Source organism: Falco rusticolus, chromosome 3 (genome assembly GCF_015220075.1).
Source record: "Falco rusticolus isolate bFalRus1 chromosome 3, bFalRus1.pri, whole genome shotgun sequence".
Taxonomy (NCBI): domain Eukaryota; kingdom Metazoa; phylum Chordata; class Aves; order Falconiformes; family Falconidae; genus Falco; species Falco rusticolus.
In genome coordinates, this window is record NC_051189.1 from 52223537 (window position 1) to 52240535 (window position 16999).

Sequence of the window (16999 nt, forward strand, 5' to 3'; positions counted from 1 at the left end):
GTCACTATTGATATTTGATGGATGTAGTGAGTCCTGCAGTTTTGTCTTTTCCTTCTGCCATTTTACATTAATGATGTTTCACTTGCTTTTTAACACTCTGCTGTCTCATGACACTCTTCCAATGACTTCATGTAAACCTGTAGCTTATTGCATCCTACATGTGTGTATTTGCCATCCTGAAACCTTATTTGTGAAGTTGATCAGCTTGACAGCCTGGTCAGTTGTGACAGATCAAAAGCAATGCGTTGAAAACATGACTCTGTGTGGTCTTCAGGTTGTCAGCCAATCAGCAGTCAAACCTTTAAAGATTTTATATGTGTTTAAAAATATATAAATAAACACACCTGATTATATAAGAGGTTTCATCTGTTTATATATGTATTTATAAAATACTTTGTGTATTTATATGTACACCTAAAAATTTATAAAATGTCTAAATACAGATAAATATTTACATAATATGTATTTACAAAATAGATGTATATATAAGTACACATTTATAAAATATAATATTAAATATATATTTTTGTATATATACAAAAAAGTGCACATGTACCACACTTACATACGTATGAATAAACACCCCAAACAGTTCCATGAACTGTCATACCCCAGTTGTTTTTAATTTTGGTTGGTGGGTTCATTTTTGGGTTGTTGGTGAGTTTTGGTTGGTTGGTTGGGGGGACAGGGGCAGGGGTTGGAGTTCTTTTGGGTTTTTAGAACACCTGTTATTTCAGTTAAGTGTTGAAAGGGATATATGGTAACAACGTTCCCCAAAAGCTGTTAAGGTTTGGTTGAATCCTGTGTTTCCACAGAGATCAGAAATTACATGACTGTGTATTTCTTTTTCTTTCCCCTTGCATTCTGGAGTTATTTGTCCTTCAGTGTGGCAATTGTGTCCTAAGCAATGGTAAATCTTTTTGTAGATAGTCCTAACTCCTTGAAGGTCCCAGATTTGGAAGCATCTCCTGAGAAATATATTCGGTTACTTTTATTTGATGAAATTGTGTGCTGTTTCTGAAATAGGAACACGCTTCACTCCAGCAGCTTCTGGCTTAAGGGTACAAGTCAATATTGATGGAAATAAATGTAGATACTTAAATATTTTTTTTTATTATTATATTTAGATTGACAGAGTGTTTGGAGAACTGGAAATCACATTGCCTGGGCCTTAGTATGTTATGTGATATAGCTATAGTGGCTGTTCTTGTTGGCCAACTGCTTAGTACTTAATAATAAGTGTTAGTAATTACTGTATGCTTACTGACAAAAAAGCCTATAGATCCTTCTGATTCAAAAGTGTAACTTCTAAAAACTGGAAAACTGTTTCTTAAATAAGTGTGTGTTTCACTGTGGTTTAATATGTACTGTTAAACTGTTCCTCTCAACAGTTCTGTAGAATATAGTTATGAATTAAAATTACTGAATTGATGCATTACTGATTTGCAATATTTCAGTTGTTTAAAGAGCTGTTCTTTCAGCTGAACAGGGTCAAAATACAGTCGTTTGAGGGCTTCACTTAACACAACAGCTATGGGTCTAAATCAGCCATCTGAAATACGTGATAGACTTCTGTTTCATGCGGTGACACTAATGTGAGCTACAGTTTAAGAGTACCTTTTATGCAAATCAGACTACTGCAAACATTTTATTGAACTTCTACATATGTTACTTAATGCCAGTGATCTGTGAACCAGTCTCCCTTAGTGAATACATACAGCATCTGTTTGTGTCCTTAGTTTGGGGTTCTTGTTTTCTGGAAAGGTGTTGTTCAAAGGGAGGGCTACCTATCGTAAGTTCAGCTAATAATGCAGAATTTGTCTTTTGTTTTCAGTCTCCCATACAATGAGTTCTTCGGTGGTGTAAGTGGCCTGACAGTGGAACAATTCAAGAAGATCAATGGATTTCCAAATGCATTTTGGGGATGGGGTGGAGAAGATGATGATCTTTGGAACAGGTGCGTGTTCAGTGCCTATGTCTTTCTCCTTGATCTGTGGTGTATACCCTTTGAGAACAATCAGGTGTTTTTTCTGTCAGTTGTTAATTTGTTTTAAATGAACAAATCCTAAAATTTCTGAAGAGATCACTTTAGAAATATCAGAACATACCATTTGAAGGGATAAGCATTACGATTGTTTTTCTTGGCCTGGGGACAGTTAACAGGCTCTTAAGAGAGAGGTCTTGTAACAAATAATGGATATAACAACAGATAACAGTATTAAGCGTATTTAGTCTCATTCCTTCTAGTCTTCTATGTGTTGCTTTTTGATTTTAAGTTACATCTCTCTTGCTGCTAGCATAATGGAATAGCATCCCACAGACATGTAGAGTAAGAATGAGTTTAAGTACCTTTGCTGTCTAGGAGCAGTGTTTGAGAGAGGGGTTAGGTTGTGACTATATTGACAGTCACAAATTGGACAGTGGACAACAATGCTCACTATTACTAACTGCTCATAGTAAACGAGTGTAAAATGTTCCAGTTAAGCTGTTGAAACAGTGTCTGCATGAATTTATATATGAAGAGACATATTTTAAAGGAAGAGCTTGTATGCTTTTATTCTTTTTCCTTAGGATTTTCATATTTTTATGCTGTTATGCTTTAAGAACAAAGCAGGAAATACTAATTATGAAACTATTATTTCACATTTCACTGGTTTTGCCAGATCGTTTAGTTGTAGGGTTAGGAGTGTGGGACTTTTTAGGGGGAGAATGTCAGTGAATGGGAATACTTAACTTTGAAAGATTTGATGCATATTTTTAACTTTTGCTGTAACTTGTAAAAACATCTTTTTAATACTTTTCATACAAATATTTATGTATTATACTGCAGGGTTCACTATGCTGGATACAATGTAACGAGACCAGAGGGAGATTTAGGGAAGTACAAATCCATTCCTCATCATCACAGAGGTGAAGTCCAGTTTTTAGGACGGTAAGAAAAACAAAGAACTGTTCAAATATTAGACTTAAAGATGTAGAATTTTTTCTTACACACATACAAATCTTCTGCACACAAATAAGAAGTCAGTGCTTATCAGTGTTATTCCCTCTTTAGTGCTAAACTTTGTATTTTCTTAAACACATTATGCTTGCTGTTCAGATACTGTTTATTTAACCGTGAGAGAGACCAAGTTGGTGTGTCAGAAGATATTATTGTCATAATCTTTGATGCAGAATGTTGTTCCTTAATAGTTTGCGCATTAGTACTGGCAGGGCTCCATTAGCTAGTTAATTTGGATATTCTGCAAAAGGAAGTAGTACAGCTGGGGAAAATGACTCCTGCATGAAAACAGACTCTAAAACTCCTCAAGGATTGCTTTCTTCCATCATATTTTATTATTTTCTGAGATACAGGTCTTCTAATTTCCTGCTTACATTGACATGAACTTCTTTTGGGGTTCCTTTCTGTTGCTGCAAAGATGCAGAATACTTTAACTGGCCAGTAGGTTCTGGCTGCCCTAGATTGGAATAGCAACCAGAAAGCAGCTGATGAGCTAGACCTAAAAATTAGAATGTGAAATGTAAAATAAAGGGTTTATGATATGTGTTTTCACATAATTGGAAATACTGCTCAATTCTGTTATCAATGGTGGTCTCTTTCTGGGAACATCTTTATATTTTGCTTTATTCACAATTTTTAAATACATATGTACAATAGACGTGAGTAAATACATCATATGAAACTAAAATGTATGCATCAGTAATCTGGAGGAGAGGAAGGAACTTTTTTCTAATCACCTCAAATTGAAATGTTTGCAAGTGCAGGAGTCTCAAGAATTAAATGAAAAACAATTCAGGCATTTAAATGTACAATGAACATTGAAGGTTCTTAAATCTTCTCTAAGCTCCATAGTTGAGTTTTATAGCAAAATTAAAATTATTTAGTCTTAATGTTAACTTGTATATGTGAACAGAAATCTTAAGTGTATTAAAAACAGAAAGTGGCTTGCTTTTAAGGCTTAGTTAGGTAATTCGGTAATACCAGAGGGCTGAGAGGTTTCAGAATGTGAAGCATATTTCAAAATGAAATGACAGTGTCATGCCTAACATCAATTGAATTGCTTCTTGCAAATCTTTCTCATGTTTTCTTCTTCTAAATCCTTCTGCAGATATAAACTTCTGAGGTATTCCAGAGAACGTCAGTATATTGATGGGTTGAACAATTTAATATATACTCCTAAAATACTTGTCAGTAGATTGTATAAAAATATAACTGTTAATCTCATACCAGAACTTGCTCCTGTTAGAGACTATTGATGGAAGTGGAATGACAAGCTACCCTACCAGAATGAACTTTTAACACTGGAAGCTACTAATAGACACTGTAAAACAAAACAAAACCAACAAACAGCAGCTTACAAATAGAGATTTTTGACCATTTGATGATGCATATTTGGGATGAGAAGTGTTTGTCTGTACCATGCATTTTGTTTTGAAAGAAAAGCCAGCAGCCACCACTCAGATGTTTACAGCATGAGACTACTGTTGAAGCCTTCATTCTTCATATTCTCTATCTTAACCACTCAACTAGATAAAACTGCAGAAAACAGACTTGTAGCTTCTCTGGAAGTAGGGACAGAGGCCTCTTCTTCCAGGAATTTTTTTATACTGAACTGCACACACCCCCCCTATTTAAATGAATGCTTTTGTTTCTTTTTAAAATGTGTTTTGTAAATATGTGATGTAAATTAATGTGTGTACATTGCTTTTAAATTGCTCAATATTTTATGCTTCAGTATGTATTTGAGTGTGTTCTTGTTTGAATTCTATAGGAATGTTTTTATTAGCATGAAAGAACAAGTGTAAAATGTAAGTATGCTTAAAAAAAAGGTTATACCTTATGTGAAATGAAGGAAATATTAATTGTTGGCCAGCTATGACTGTAAACTGTTATACTAGTTTTGAGCTCTAGGCCTCCTGCATATCAGTATAGAAAAAAAAAATCAATTTCATATATGAACTTGCTAGAAAGAAAGCTTTTAATTTTATTTATTGCCAGCAAAATTGTATGATACCCTGCCTGCCATCTAAAACCTATTTATATGCATATTGCATGTGTATTACGAAAAATCTTGCGATTGTTGCGTATTATGATCTACAGGAACTCTTTAACTGTTTCCAAGTGTGCCACTTGTGTCAATGTCAGGGATTTTAATGCCTAAAACAATGTGTCTGGGTGCATACAGTATTTTGGTATTGTTCTTTTTTAAAAAAAATCCTAGTAGACAGCACTTTTATTCCTCCAAAATCAGAAGAGCCAAAAATGTGTCTTCATTGGAAGAATATTAAAGTTAGATTTTTAAGAAAATAATAAAACTTAGTTCTAATAGTTCTAATGCTTGCAGTGTGGGGTTTTCAGAACCACGGTGTTGGTCAAACTGTTCCGCTGATGATGATGATGATGACATAAGCGGACCTGAAAGCAGGCCAATCCCAAGTGCTTTTTAAAATTCCACTCATAATATATTAATCAGTATAGCTACTTAAGGGCCTATTCTGGTAGAGTGCTGAGTGCTTCTATGATGCACTAAGTATCCTCAAGTCGATGACTTTCAATGAGATTGAGGTTGCACAGTCCCACTAAGGATTGGTCCTGTCTGTTTCTCTATTTTTGTGGTGTTATATGTATGAGTAATTAGCCTCTTTCCTTGGCTTATAATGAAAAACATATCTTATTTTCTGTTTGCTTGTAATGCTATGCTACCTAAAAGTATCCCACTGCTAAGCATTATTATCTTTTCCTAATATTTTTTTACATCCCTTGTTAATACTGAGGAAAAGGACTGGACCATTTATTTTCTATGTTAATGCAAAGATATTGACCAAGATCTACTAAACTTTTGTTTGTCACAGTTACTTAACTCTTTAGGAACCAAAGACTGACTTCTGCTCCCATGAAGAATGGAAAGCGGCATATAATAAGGATTGTTTATCCATAAAGTGTTCTGTAAGAGTGTTGACAAAGAATACTAACTTTAACTCATTACTGTGTGTTGTTTTCCTGAACTGCTGCCACAGATGGTGTGGTGCTTTGTATATTTGAGTTTGTTTGCCATGAACACCATTTATTTCTTTGACATCCCAGCAGCAAATTTTTCCCTTAGCCGTTCTTCAGGAAAGTTATGAGCTTAGTTGTAGGCATCCCAGATATTTAGTAGAAATGTAATGATTTAATTTAAGTAGTTGAGAACAATTGTAAGGGTTATTTTAAACTGCATTGGAATTACCTTAAAATTTACCAGTTAATCTAATATGCTTTGGGAATGATGTAATGCAATGAAAATAACAAAAAGCACGCATAAAGTGAACAAAACATCCTTCAAAAGCATGCTTAAGTGGTTTGATCACCTCCTGATATATTTTTCTATAACTGAGTGTATAGGATATTCTGAACCATATGGATGAAGGGGAAATAGTACATTGTATGAACAATTATATCTTCAAAATAAAATTAGTCTTATTTCATAATAGGCTAATACAATTCTTTAAGAACTGTTGAATAAGTCTTTAAGTCCCTGATGTAATTTTGAAGTGATTCCTGGTTTTCAGTACAAGTTCACCTACAATTTAACACCTATGATTATGAAACATCCTTTCGTACTGTAGGTCTATACTGTTTTCTGAAGCATGCTTTTGTGCCCATTTGTTAGGCATTTTGTGCAATTAATGTGCAATTTTAAAAAATTCTAATGCATATATATGTATAGATACATACATATATACACACTATATAACATATGCTGTGGCTGAACTAATATAATTTTACAGCTCTAAGTGATTAATCATGTATGGTCTTAGAAAAATGTGATTTAAACCAATATGTGAATGGATTATGTCATATAGCTGAGTTCTTAAAAAGTTTACATTTTGGTGCCCCAAAGTGATGGATGTTAAATCACAAATTGCTAACCAAAACTTTTCTCTAAATACCTTTTATCACTTTGTTGGGAAGTTTTAAAAATTGCCATCTTAAATTATATCAAAATAGTGTTTGTATACCACCTGCTTGAACTCAGTACTATTCTGTAGTAAATTTTAACATAGACAGTGCCTTCAAACAAAATAAATGCGATGCAGAGCTTAAGAGTTGTGCACATTCCTTTTGATATTTTCATGATTCTTGTAAAACGCAGAGAGAAACCAATCACATTGGCTTTTGCATTGCTGACAAGGTAAATGAAGGACAACTCTTCAAGGAGTGAGCATGGAGGGAGAAGGAAGAGAGAGAGGTAGTATTTTACAAGATTCTGAAGGTCTTGCAAATTAACAAGTAAAAACATTACAGAAATATTAACAGTGGAATCTGATTGATATGCTAAGATACTTTTAAGCCCATTTGCTGTATTTCAAATTTAAGGAGTAGAATATAAAATATAATAAAATCCATTTTGCAATAGACAGTATATTGAAAAGCAAGTGCAAACTGTACTTTTTTCTTGGATCTTGCCAATCTATTTTTCTATCATTATGTTTACTAATGACTGCATTGTAGTGGGTTACTAACAAGCCAGTTATTTAAAAACATTAAAAGGATCCATTGCGTATCAACAAGAGGAAGTGTACTTAAGATTATTTTATTTGTAGAGGTATGTAAGAGAGGCTTAATGAAAAATGCACTGAAACAAATGCTGGGAATTTCCTGTGTACTATCATAGTTTCGGCTTTTTGTTGTTCATGAAAATGTTTGTACTTTTTTATCATTGTCTTTTATGAAATATAATGTTCTAAAGATGGTGTTGGTTTGTTTATTCCAAGGTTCTGTGGAGAACATACCTTCTTGTATTTTTTTTATAGACAAAGTGCTCAGTTCTTTAGTGCTGGGTTCCTCAAAGTAACAACAAAAGGAGGGGATACCTGGCCAGTAAATATGTCAAGTTAGGCTGAGATGGGATCAGGCCTTGGACTAAAAAATTTGTTTTCCCTTTATTGGTATTCATATGCTTTCAGGTTTTGTTTTTATTAGGCTAAATTACTCAATGTTTTTGCATGCTTTTCCAAGATAGGGTTGCTCTTCTGTTGAATCTCCTAATGGCTCTTCTATATACTTCTGTTTAGAAGTAATCTTCCTCATATATGGATTACAAGAATGGGAAATAGTATTCATCTATATTTCTCCTGGCATTAAATAGGGAGCTGGTTTTCCCAGGAATCATCAACTATCTGTCTTTTCTGTGTATTTTACAGCTATTACGAAAGCGTCCAATTGTGTTAGAGCTATGCAAGTAATTTTTGGGAGTGCTTCAACTGGGGACAAATGTATTTGCAGGATTTTATGAAAATATATGAATAAACTTCTTCAAGTATGTTTGCATATACTTTTCTGCAACGCTGAGTATGTACTCTCCTTGAAAGTGTCACCAGTTACAGTATCTTGGAATGCAGGAAAGAAGGCCTTTTAAGTACATCTAGCATCCTTAAGTGTCTTCTACCTTGCTGTCATTTTTAAGCTGCTTTTGCTTCTGTATCTTAAAAATCAGAACTGGGATGTGAGTTTACCTGATGATTGCATGGGGCCCTGGGTGGTAGTCCTACGTGATTTCATCTATTGTGGATGTCAGTAGTAAGGTACAGATGACAGTAGGTGGTGGATTGTATTTACTGTGTGCTTACTTTTCATAAGACACCTTTTAGGTATGTTTTGTTTGTTTCCTTTGCAAGTATAGGAATGCAGTTCATTAACTTCATGGAAGACTTTGGTTTATTCTCAGAATCCCAGTAGTGGAATTTCAGTGCATTTTTTAAAAGTGTAATGTGGCTTTTTGGAACCCTAAACTTTTATTCAGAAGAGCAATACTTACAGAATACTTTTATTCAGAAGAGTATTTGAAAAGAAAGCCAATACACGTTCTTCCTAAAGTTAATAAAGTGAATAAACAACTTGACTGTTATTTAGTGACTTACTATGAAATCCTAAGCTGTTTATACAGTCGGAAACTAAGTTCTTATCATTTATAGAAGTTTTAATTTACACATCTAAATTTTCATGCTTAATGTCAGCTTCTATTCCATTGGCTCACTGACTACTGCTGTAGTTGAGTAAGAAAAGGGACTGAGGACAAAAGCAATGGTGTAATGTCGATAACCAGCGTCATTAGCTGTAAACACCACCTGGAAAAAAGAAAGAACAAGAGAAATGAGAAGTGATCTCTAGATATGAGCCTAGATGGAAACATTGTGATCATTTTATCTAACTTCCCACAAAACTTTGGAAATAACTTCTCTTGTGGTGATTTGATCACTGTGATCTGTGACTGCCTGTCACACAGAGGTTTTCCGCTGGTTAAATGTCCTTTGTTAAATGCATTCATGTCACTTATTTAAAGTTTTATAAAATGGTATTTATTATCCATATTGGGGTTTCCTTGTTCATACCAGTAAATAGCAACATGGCAACAAGATGGGGTTTTTTTAATTGAAGATCTACACGGAACCCCATTGATTGTCTTTATTAGAAAAAAAAAAACCCAACATCTTTCAAGTATTGTATTTATTGCTGCTTTTATGAAATTCTGAACTTTGAGAAACAGAATAAAACATAGTGCTACAGTAACTATCATTAGGCCAATGTTTCTTTAACCTTACTTTTACATATCTAGTAGAGAATGACTGCATTAGTCCTTTTGGCTACAGTGTGGTAATAACCTTATGTATGAATGATTTACCGCAGCCCTTTTGCTACCTCTCCCATCGGTTCATCTCCTGTCCTTTGATTCCTCCCTCTACATAGTAGATTATTTTGTGTTGTGAGACGATGGATGTCAACTTTTACAACATACACAGTTTAATAACCTTCTGTGATGCATAGTTTGTGCTCATTTCAACATTAATAAAAAAGATGCCTATGAAGCAACCAGTGAACTGAGCAAAATGTCCCTCCTGAAGCTTATTTTTAAGAAAGGAGGCTCTTGCACTCTGGTTTAAATTAATTTCTAGTCTGGAATATAGAGTTAAACATTATCTTGATGTATAATCAATTTACTTGCATGCTGTAATCTTTCATCTTGCCTCTTTTATTTCAGTTACCATAGAAGGCAAGACTATTCAGTATTAACCTTCATTATTGTCTAGAATAAGAATGTCATCTCTCATCCATTTCGGGGAGGCAGAAAGAAAATTTAACCCAGGTGTTGGCCACCTTTTCTCCAAGGAGATGAGGAATGGCTATCGGAGCAGCAGTTGCAAACCGTACAGTTGGTGGTGCTCACTGATCTGTCATGACCCAGCAAACAGCTTGTACAGCACTGCTGCCACTACTGAAAGGCCATGTGAAAGGGCTGATTCTGTTGATGGGAAGGGGACAATCTTCCCTCTTTCCCTTGCTTCCCAAAAGCAAGGAGTTCCAAATGCTGCAGCTGGCCTCCGTTGGTACCTGGTTTGGACCACATTCATCTGACCAGTTTATCTGTCCCAAGGCCTGTTACACTTTTTTCTGTTGTAAATTGAGGATCCAAGCATCCAGAACACAGTTTATACTTCCATTATCTTTACAAATCTAAATTGTAAGTTTTGTCTGCAGCCATAGAAAAACTGGATCCAAAAGGCAAAAAAATCCTTTTCCCACAAGGCTTAACAGAGTACTCCACCTTTTGTTCTTCCTCAGGTGTCTAGATAGTCACAGAAGGAATCAGAGGCTTAAGTGGAGGTAGAAGGATGGAAAACCTCATTAGTTATGCTTCTAAGAGCTTATTGAAGAGTTATGGGGAAGCTAGTAACTAGGCTCTCTCATGAGCATATTGCTACAAAGCTTTGAGACTGGATTTAAAGTGTTAATGTGAAAATATTTTAAAGTAAAAAGAAAGTTCAACACATGTGATTAGTAATTGAAGCCTAGACATACAAAGTATCTTTATTTGCAACTAAAGTACAGGAGAAAATGGATACTCACATCAGCATGGTGGTGGAAGGGATTCAAGCCCAGTCTCTTCCAATAAGAGGCTGTGTCAAGCTCAATCTTGTATATTCCTGTTACAAATTGTTCTTTAGTTGTGAGCTCATGGAGTTCTCCGTTGTCATTGGTTTGTCTGTGTGACGGCAGAAAAATGTGTGTCTATAATTTCATTAAAAGCCTGAGAAAAATGCAGTTCTTGGCAACGAACTTCAGTGATGTTGTGTAGCCTGAGTAATGTGATGAATACTTCTATTGATCTGGAATGGCTTACGTCTATCTGTATTATGGATGCTTCAGAGCTTATCTTGGCATTTGCTACTTCCACGATCACCACAACAGATGGCTGCCTGCCCGTGTCACTACTCTGAATAGTTTGGGGGTGAGCCAAAAGCTGGCGTTATTGTTCAGACTCCTGGCAGAGTATTGTGGTTAATTAAATGAATCCACTCAGAGGTAAGACTTCACCACTACTGCAAGGAATGTGGAAACTCCATGATGCAATTACTGTGCAAGTACGTAGGGTCAATTCTCTTGATTTTTCCATAATCTTCTTATTTAAATGTATTGTTTCATAAGTATGAATATTTTTTACAGTTGGCTATTTGAAATTTGAGATCTGCTATTTGAAATGAGTGTAGGTCAACCAGCAGTGTCAGCCTTATGGAATTCCCTATTGTCTGTATTGATCAGTTGGTTTTCCAGTCTCAACAAACAGATGGTTTTGTTTGATTTGAAGATGGTATCAGTGCTATCCAAGGACATAGTACTGCCTTGAAACTATACACCTTTGAACACCAACCAGTTTAGGGCTCCAGAACCAATATTGAATGCTGTCTCTCAAACATGTCTCATGGTTGAAACCTGTTTCTGTGAAATAAGTTAGATAATACCATGGGTTTGATTGGGTGGGTTGTCTGCAAGTAACAGTGCCACTTAGTGCCTGATTTTAGTAGTCACAAACCAATGTTTTGTGTTCTAGCTGGCAAATCTGTACGTATTTTGTTCAAACTGCATGCAGAGAAAAATAATTGAATGTTTTTGTGTCATTATCCAATGCATTACTTAGGATTTGTCCTTTAATATAGCTTATAACTATGAAGTCATAGAGCACCATTTGTATCTTACAAGTTGCTCTGTAGTAAGTTACCAGATTTTTTTTCATGTATTCAAATTCTCTGTTCTTTGTCATAGATTGGTCATTGTTAGATAACTGTTCATTTCTCTAATAAGCTTTCTTGACTAAAACCAAATCGGTTTTTTTAACTGAGAACAGTTATTTCAGAATCTTGCTACAATTCAGTTACTTACAAATTAAGAAGCTGGAGAGGTTGCTTTAATATTAAAATGACTTTCGTGTACCTCATCTTAAGGTTACTTTGTTCCTTGTTTCAAACGTTAAGTATGTTTTTAAGGCTTCAGTCAACATCCAGCTGCTCAGCTAAGTATAATAAAGACTCTAAGCTCAGATTTGAAGATAAGTAAACTGAACACCCTCTTAATGGAAAATGTAATGTGTTTCCAGTGGCAGAATACGTGTAAAGCTATCTTACTTGATGGGTGGGAGGCAATTTAAGTAGGACAATATGGAAAGATTTTTTTTCCTCCACCTTGTACAAATATGTGCGGCCTTCACTGTAGCTCTGTTTTTCAAGGACACATATGAGAGCACTCTTGCTTCTGCCAGCCCACTGCTCTATGACACCAAAGAGCCACTTCCATATAGTTTCTCATGAACTTTGTAGAAATGCATCTGAGTCTGGGATCCTGCTATTGAAATTCCTACACAATGTCAGTTTTAGCTCTTATGAGCCTTCTCTCACATTTTTAGGTAGAACAGACTGTTAACACACCTGGATAGGTCTCAGGTGAGACTTTGCAACTGTGTTGAGGAGATAAGTGTGAAAGTAGAATGTTGAATAGGTAGTGTTCACTCTGTGTATCCTGTAAGAAGTTTTTTGATTTCCGATTAACTCAAAATTGCTTTTAAGTTTTTAAAGTGTTAATATATACTAAAATTGAGGGCAATTTCAAAAAGTCATCTACATTTGAAATTCTACAATTATTTTCTTTTTTTTAGAGTCATGACAATGTTTAAATATCTGGGAGATCCTTTTTCTATTTTAGGTGTAATTGCTTCTCTGTGGAGGAGGAGGTGAGAAAGCTTTATTCTCATTTTCTCCTTTTTACTGATTCCTTTTTCTTGAAGTAAAGAAGGCTATCAAATATGATGTGGTATATGTTCAAAACAGTTCTGTTTTCTTTTTAAAGCTGTGGTGGTGTACAAAATGAAAATCCCTTTAGAAAGAAGGAAAATAGCCAATAAAGGTAGGATTCTCAACCAGAACATTAAGTTTCAAACAAACTAAGAGTCTGCCTGATTCTTCTAGTAACAATGCTAAAAACTGAAAAGTGATACAATCCTTTGTAATGAAATTGAAGAGAAGCAATAGTTGAATTAAAAGATAGTTTAAAATACTTTCTTGTGCTCACAGTAATTACAAAGCATTATAAAACTATTTGGGTTGTTGAAAGTATAGCACAGTTAAAAGACAATTTGCAACAAATTCATTCCATCTTATGTTACTTGAGTAAAAAAGACATTACCTTAGTGAATGTGAAACTTTCACTAAGTGAAATGGGAATGTGAAATGAATGTGAATGGGAAATTGCCTTTCCCTTCTTTCACTCATTATTTCGGTATGACTTACTTTGAACTTAATAGTTCCTGAGATCCATCTGCAGCTTCTTTATATAACTTAACTGGAACATTTGGAGCTGGACTTCCTCGGACTGAATCCAGAATTTTTATAAAAAGAGGATGCTTGGAGTCAGCAGAGTCCTTCAGATAGGAAGAGAGAATTTTTATGTTTTAAGAAAGGTATCCGATGGTGCGTAATAAAGCAGTAAGAATTATTACTCTTTAGATCTACAGAACATACCATATTTTCTCAACAAGATCACTGTGTACTGCAGAAACGTAGCCTGAAGCTTTCTGTGGGCTGGGTACAGTGGAAGCAGGGAGGGAGATGGCAGGAGCACTGGGGAGGCCCTGCGGCTGTATGTGTGAGCACATTTCTGTTTCTCTTTGGCATGGCTTAGCTACACATCATCTCCAGCGTGAAGTTGTAACTAAGCTGTGACCTCATCAGGAAATAGTTAAATCATCAAAGGCAGTAGGAATGTTTAAAAACTGGCAACTCATTTTCTGTATTTTGGAGTGGCAATCTGAGCACAGCTTTCTGGATTTGAGAGCCTCTGATAGCTTTTTGCCATGGACTTAATTCTGCTGTAAACTTGATGAGCAGCGCATACAGACTGCCTCCTAGCAGCATGCTGGATCAGATTTGTCAGCCCCTGGCAGCTATGTGGGGATAGGAGAGGAAAACCTTTCTTCAAAGATGGGTCGGCTGTAGTTTCACTCCCAACATGTTCATCAAAAGCAGTGCTTATTCCCTGATGTTTTACCTAGTGCTGAGTTGAATCAGGGCTTTGACCTTCCATTACCTAATTTTGTAGCTGAAAAGTGAGGAAATAGAGCTTTGTGGAAGGTGCTAATCAGGGAGGATCTCAAAATAGCAAGCACTGGTCTCTATTTAATAATTTTAAAATGAATCATGATGTCGGTGATAAAATCTTAGAGGCCTCTGGGATGTACTGAGCTGTGATGTTGGGCAGGAATCCTGCCCTATATCGGACCGATGTATTGTTGTCACAGTTATCTGTACCGCCAGCGTGCCCCGACTCCCCGGGTTCCCTTTCTGGAATGCAGAGGCTCCTTGCTAGTGTTTCTTTTGAGGCACTGGCAAGGGGGCTGTAGTGCCACCACCTGTTTTCCTGGCTTTTACACTCTGGGAGCTCAATGACACTTTACTTCCTTGCAACGGTAGGTCAGGTATTCATTTTTGCAAAGATCAGAGCTTGAAAGGAAGAAGCAAGGGGGGAAGACAAGTCTTCCCTGTTCCCAAGTTCCCTCAACAGGCCCTGTTCTAGGAGAATTTTGGGCAGAAGCATGTCTGTAGCTTGCTTTGCTGTAATAAATGAGCCCTGTGGAAGTGGGATCCTGGCTTTGACTCTCTCCTTTGCTAGCAACAATGCGTGCTGAGATTCCTCCCTGCTTGCATGGGATAGAGCTGTAGTGGGTAGAAGAGTAAGGGAGAGGACTAGAGAAGGGCTTTCTCCAGCATGGATCTCAATGATAGCAGATGAAATCCCTCACACCAGGAGCTTGTTCATTGTGTTTTAAGGGCTGTTAGTTACTTCTCAACAGGCCCAAGGCTTTTGCGTAGTGAGTATATTTTTTTCCTTTCTTGTCTTACATTGTTTTTCACACAGTCACTGAGTCTAATGACAAGTGCTGCATCTGTAACCATAAAGCCCTCTCACTAATCACTAGGGAAGGAGAAAGAAGGACCAGAGATAGAGCAGTAGGAGAGAACTACAGTCAATACATACTGGAAAACTAAAATAATTGCAATAACATGAAATATTCTTTTTTTTTCACTTATACTAATTAAATATAAAAGAAAAAAAAAGCTGGGACTACATCAGTATGAAGGACCTCGATCCTGAGACACTTACCGGTGGTGCAGCTTCGGAGAAAAATGCCAGGCCAGCTAAGAAAACAAGAAATACAGAATGAAGCGCCATTTTGCCTACCACTAGGAAGCCTCAGTGTCAGTGAGTAGAAACTGATGAGATTTGTGATTTTTATATCAAGGCCTCTAAACTGAGGCTACTTACCAGAGAACCCATATGACTTTCAACATGCCAATTCATACTATTTACTTAGTAAACAATGAGAAAATAAGTAACCCATATAAACATGAACCTTGTCTGCAAAAATAAGTCTCTTCTATCACTGCCTGTGGAAATACTGTGAATGTTGCCTAGCTCAACTGCAGCGATCTATTTTCTTGGGAACAACATCTATTCTGTTTCCTTTTTCTCTTTTTGTTGAGGAATACTGTTGTATAGATCTCATATAGTTGAGAGAAATACAAATTTCTTGTCTACCTGTCAATTTCAGTGAGAATTTCTCTGTGGTTATGGCTTGTCTTAATTGACTCACCCATGTTTAGCTATTAAGAGATTTCTCTGGTTTTCTCCCCACCACTGGTAAAAGGTAGGTGGATAACGTGTGGGCTATCTAGTTATCTTACACGTTCCCCCCAGAGGAAAAATATGTTACTTTTTATTTCCAGCATGATAACCAGGTACCTACAAACCCATTTCTGAAACACAGTTAAACTGTTTTAAATTCTATCACTTTACTTGATCCTTAGATTCTGAACTTAGAAAGTTCAGAATGTTCCCTGTACAACTGCAAATCGGCTCCCACCAGAAGCATGTGCTTCATTTTAGGGAAATGTTACTTTTTGAAATTTAATTTGTCTTTCTGATCTTTGGTTAGACACTTGTACATAGACTTTCTTGCTAGTTTTATCCTGTCATCAGATGGATGACTGTGCAGAGTAGTTTGTTAGTTTTTAATGAGTACACCTGCATGAACATATTTATGTCCTATTTCGAGGGCTGGGCACAGCTCACTGCAAATCAAACCTACTGGTTTTGAAGTTCCATGAAATCTGTATGCTTTAGGAAGGGCACTGTTTTGAAATTATTTGCACTGCTTACAAGAGTTGTGTAACTATGATAGTGTCCAGAAATCAAGGAAAAAAGGAACCAAATAGTGAAATGTTAAAGGCAAGCTTTTGTAACTTGGAATTCACCTGGTATGCAGTCATCCCAGAAGGCTCTGGGTGTAGAGATAAGCTCCCAAGGTCAGTGGCAGATGAGTGCTGATGGTCTCTGAATGGCATGATTTCGGTGACTATCTCTGTAGTGTCTGTAATCCCATTAAAAAACAATTTCTCTGCTTCAAGATGTTTTAAATGCAATAGGCCATCAGTCTACAGAAATCACTGCTAAAGCCCTCCAGATTCTTTGGTCAGTTTATCAACAACGTCATTTGTATCGCAGCTTACCTTTTCCTGTTTCTAAAAATATGAAGAGAATATTAAGATGTTGCTTCTGTTTTAGGGCTGTTTTATTAATGATGGCTATAGGTTTGACTTACTACAGATTTAATTGGAATGCACTTGAATACAGTAG

The 16999-nt window shown here is 36.1% G+C and overlaps 2 protein-coding genes across 2 annotated transcripts in view; one reads left to right on the forward strand and one right to left on the reverse strand.

Moving 5' to 3' along the window:
- The window catches only part of B4GALT6 (beta-1,4-galactosyltransferase 6), a 37643-nt gene extending 29332 nt beyond the window's left edge, over positions 1-8311 (forward strand). Inside the window, exons 7-9 of the mRNA XM_037380906.1 lie at positions 1835-1957; positions 2831-2932; positions 4110-8311. Coding sequence (XP_037236803.1) covers positions 1835-1957; positions 2831-2932; positions 4110-4257 — 373 coding nt within the window. The 3' untranslated portion in view covers positions 4258-8311. The remainder of the gene's footprint in view (positions 1-1834; positions 1958-2830; positions 2933-4109) is intronic.
- Positions 8312-8791: 480 nt separating this feature from the next.
- Positions 8792-15599, reverse strand: LOC119144940 (transthyretin-like). Its single transcript, XM_037380908.1, has 4 exons — positions 15467-15599; positions 13597-13727; positions 10886-11021; positions 8792-9108 (listed from the first exon to the last, which is right to left on the reverse strand). Exons 1-4 carry the CDS (start codon positions 15533-15535, stop codon positions 9001-9003), a joined length of 444 nt encoding a protein of 147 aa, XP_037236805.1. The 5' UTR covers positions 15536-15599; the 3' UTR covers positions 8792-9000.
- Positions 15600-16999: the final 1400 nt, after the last annotated feature.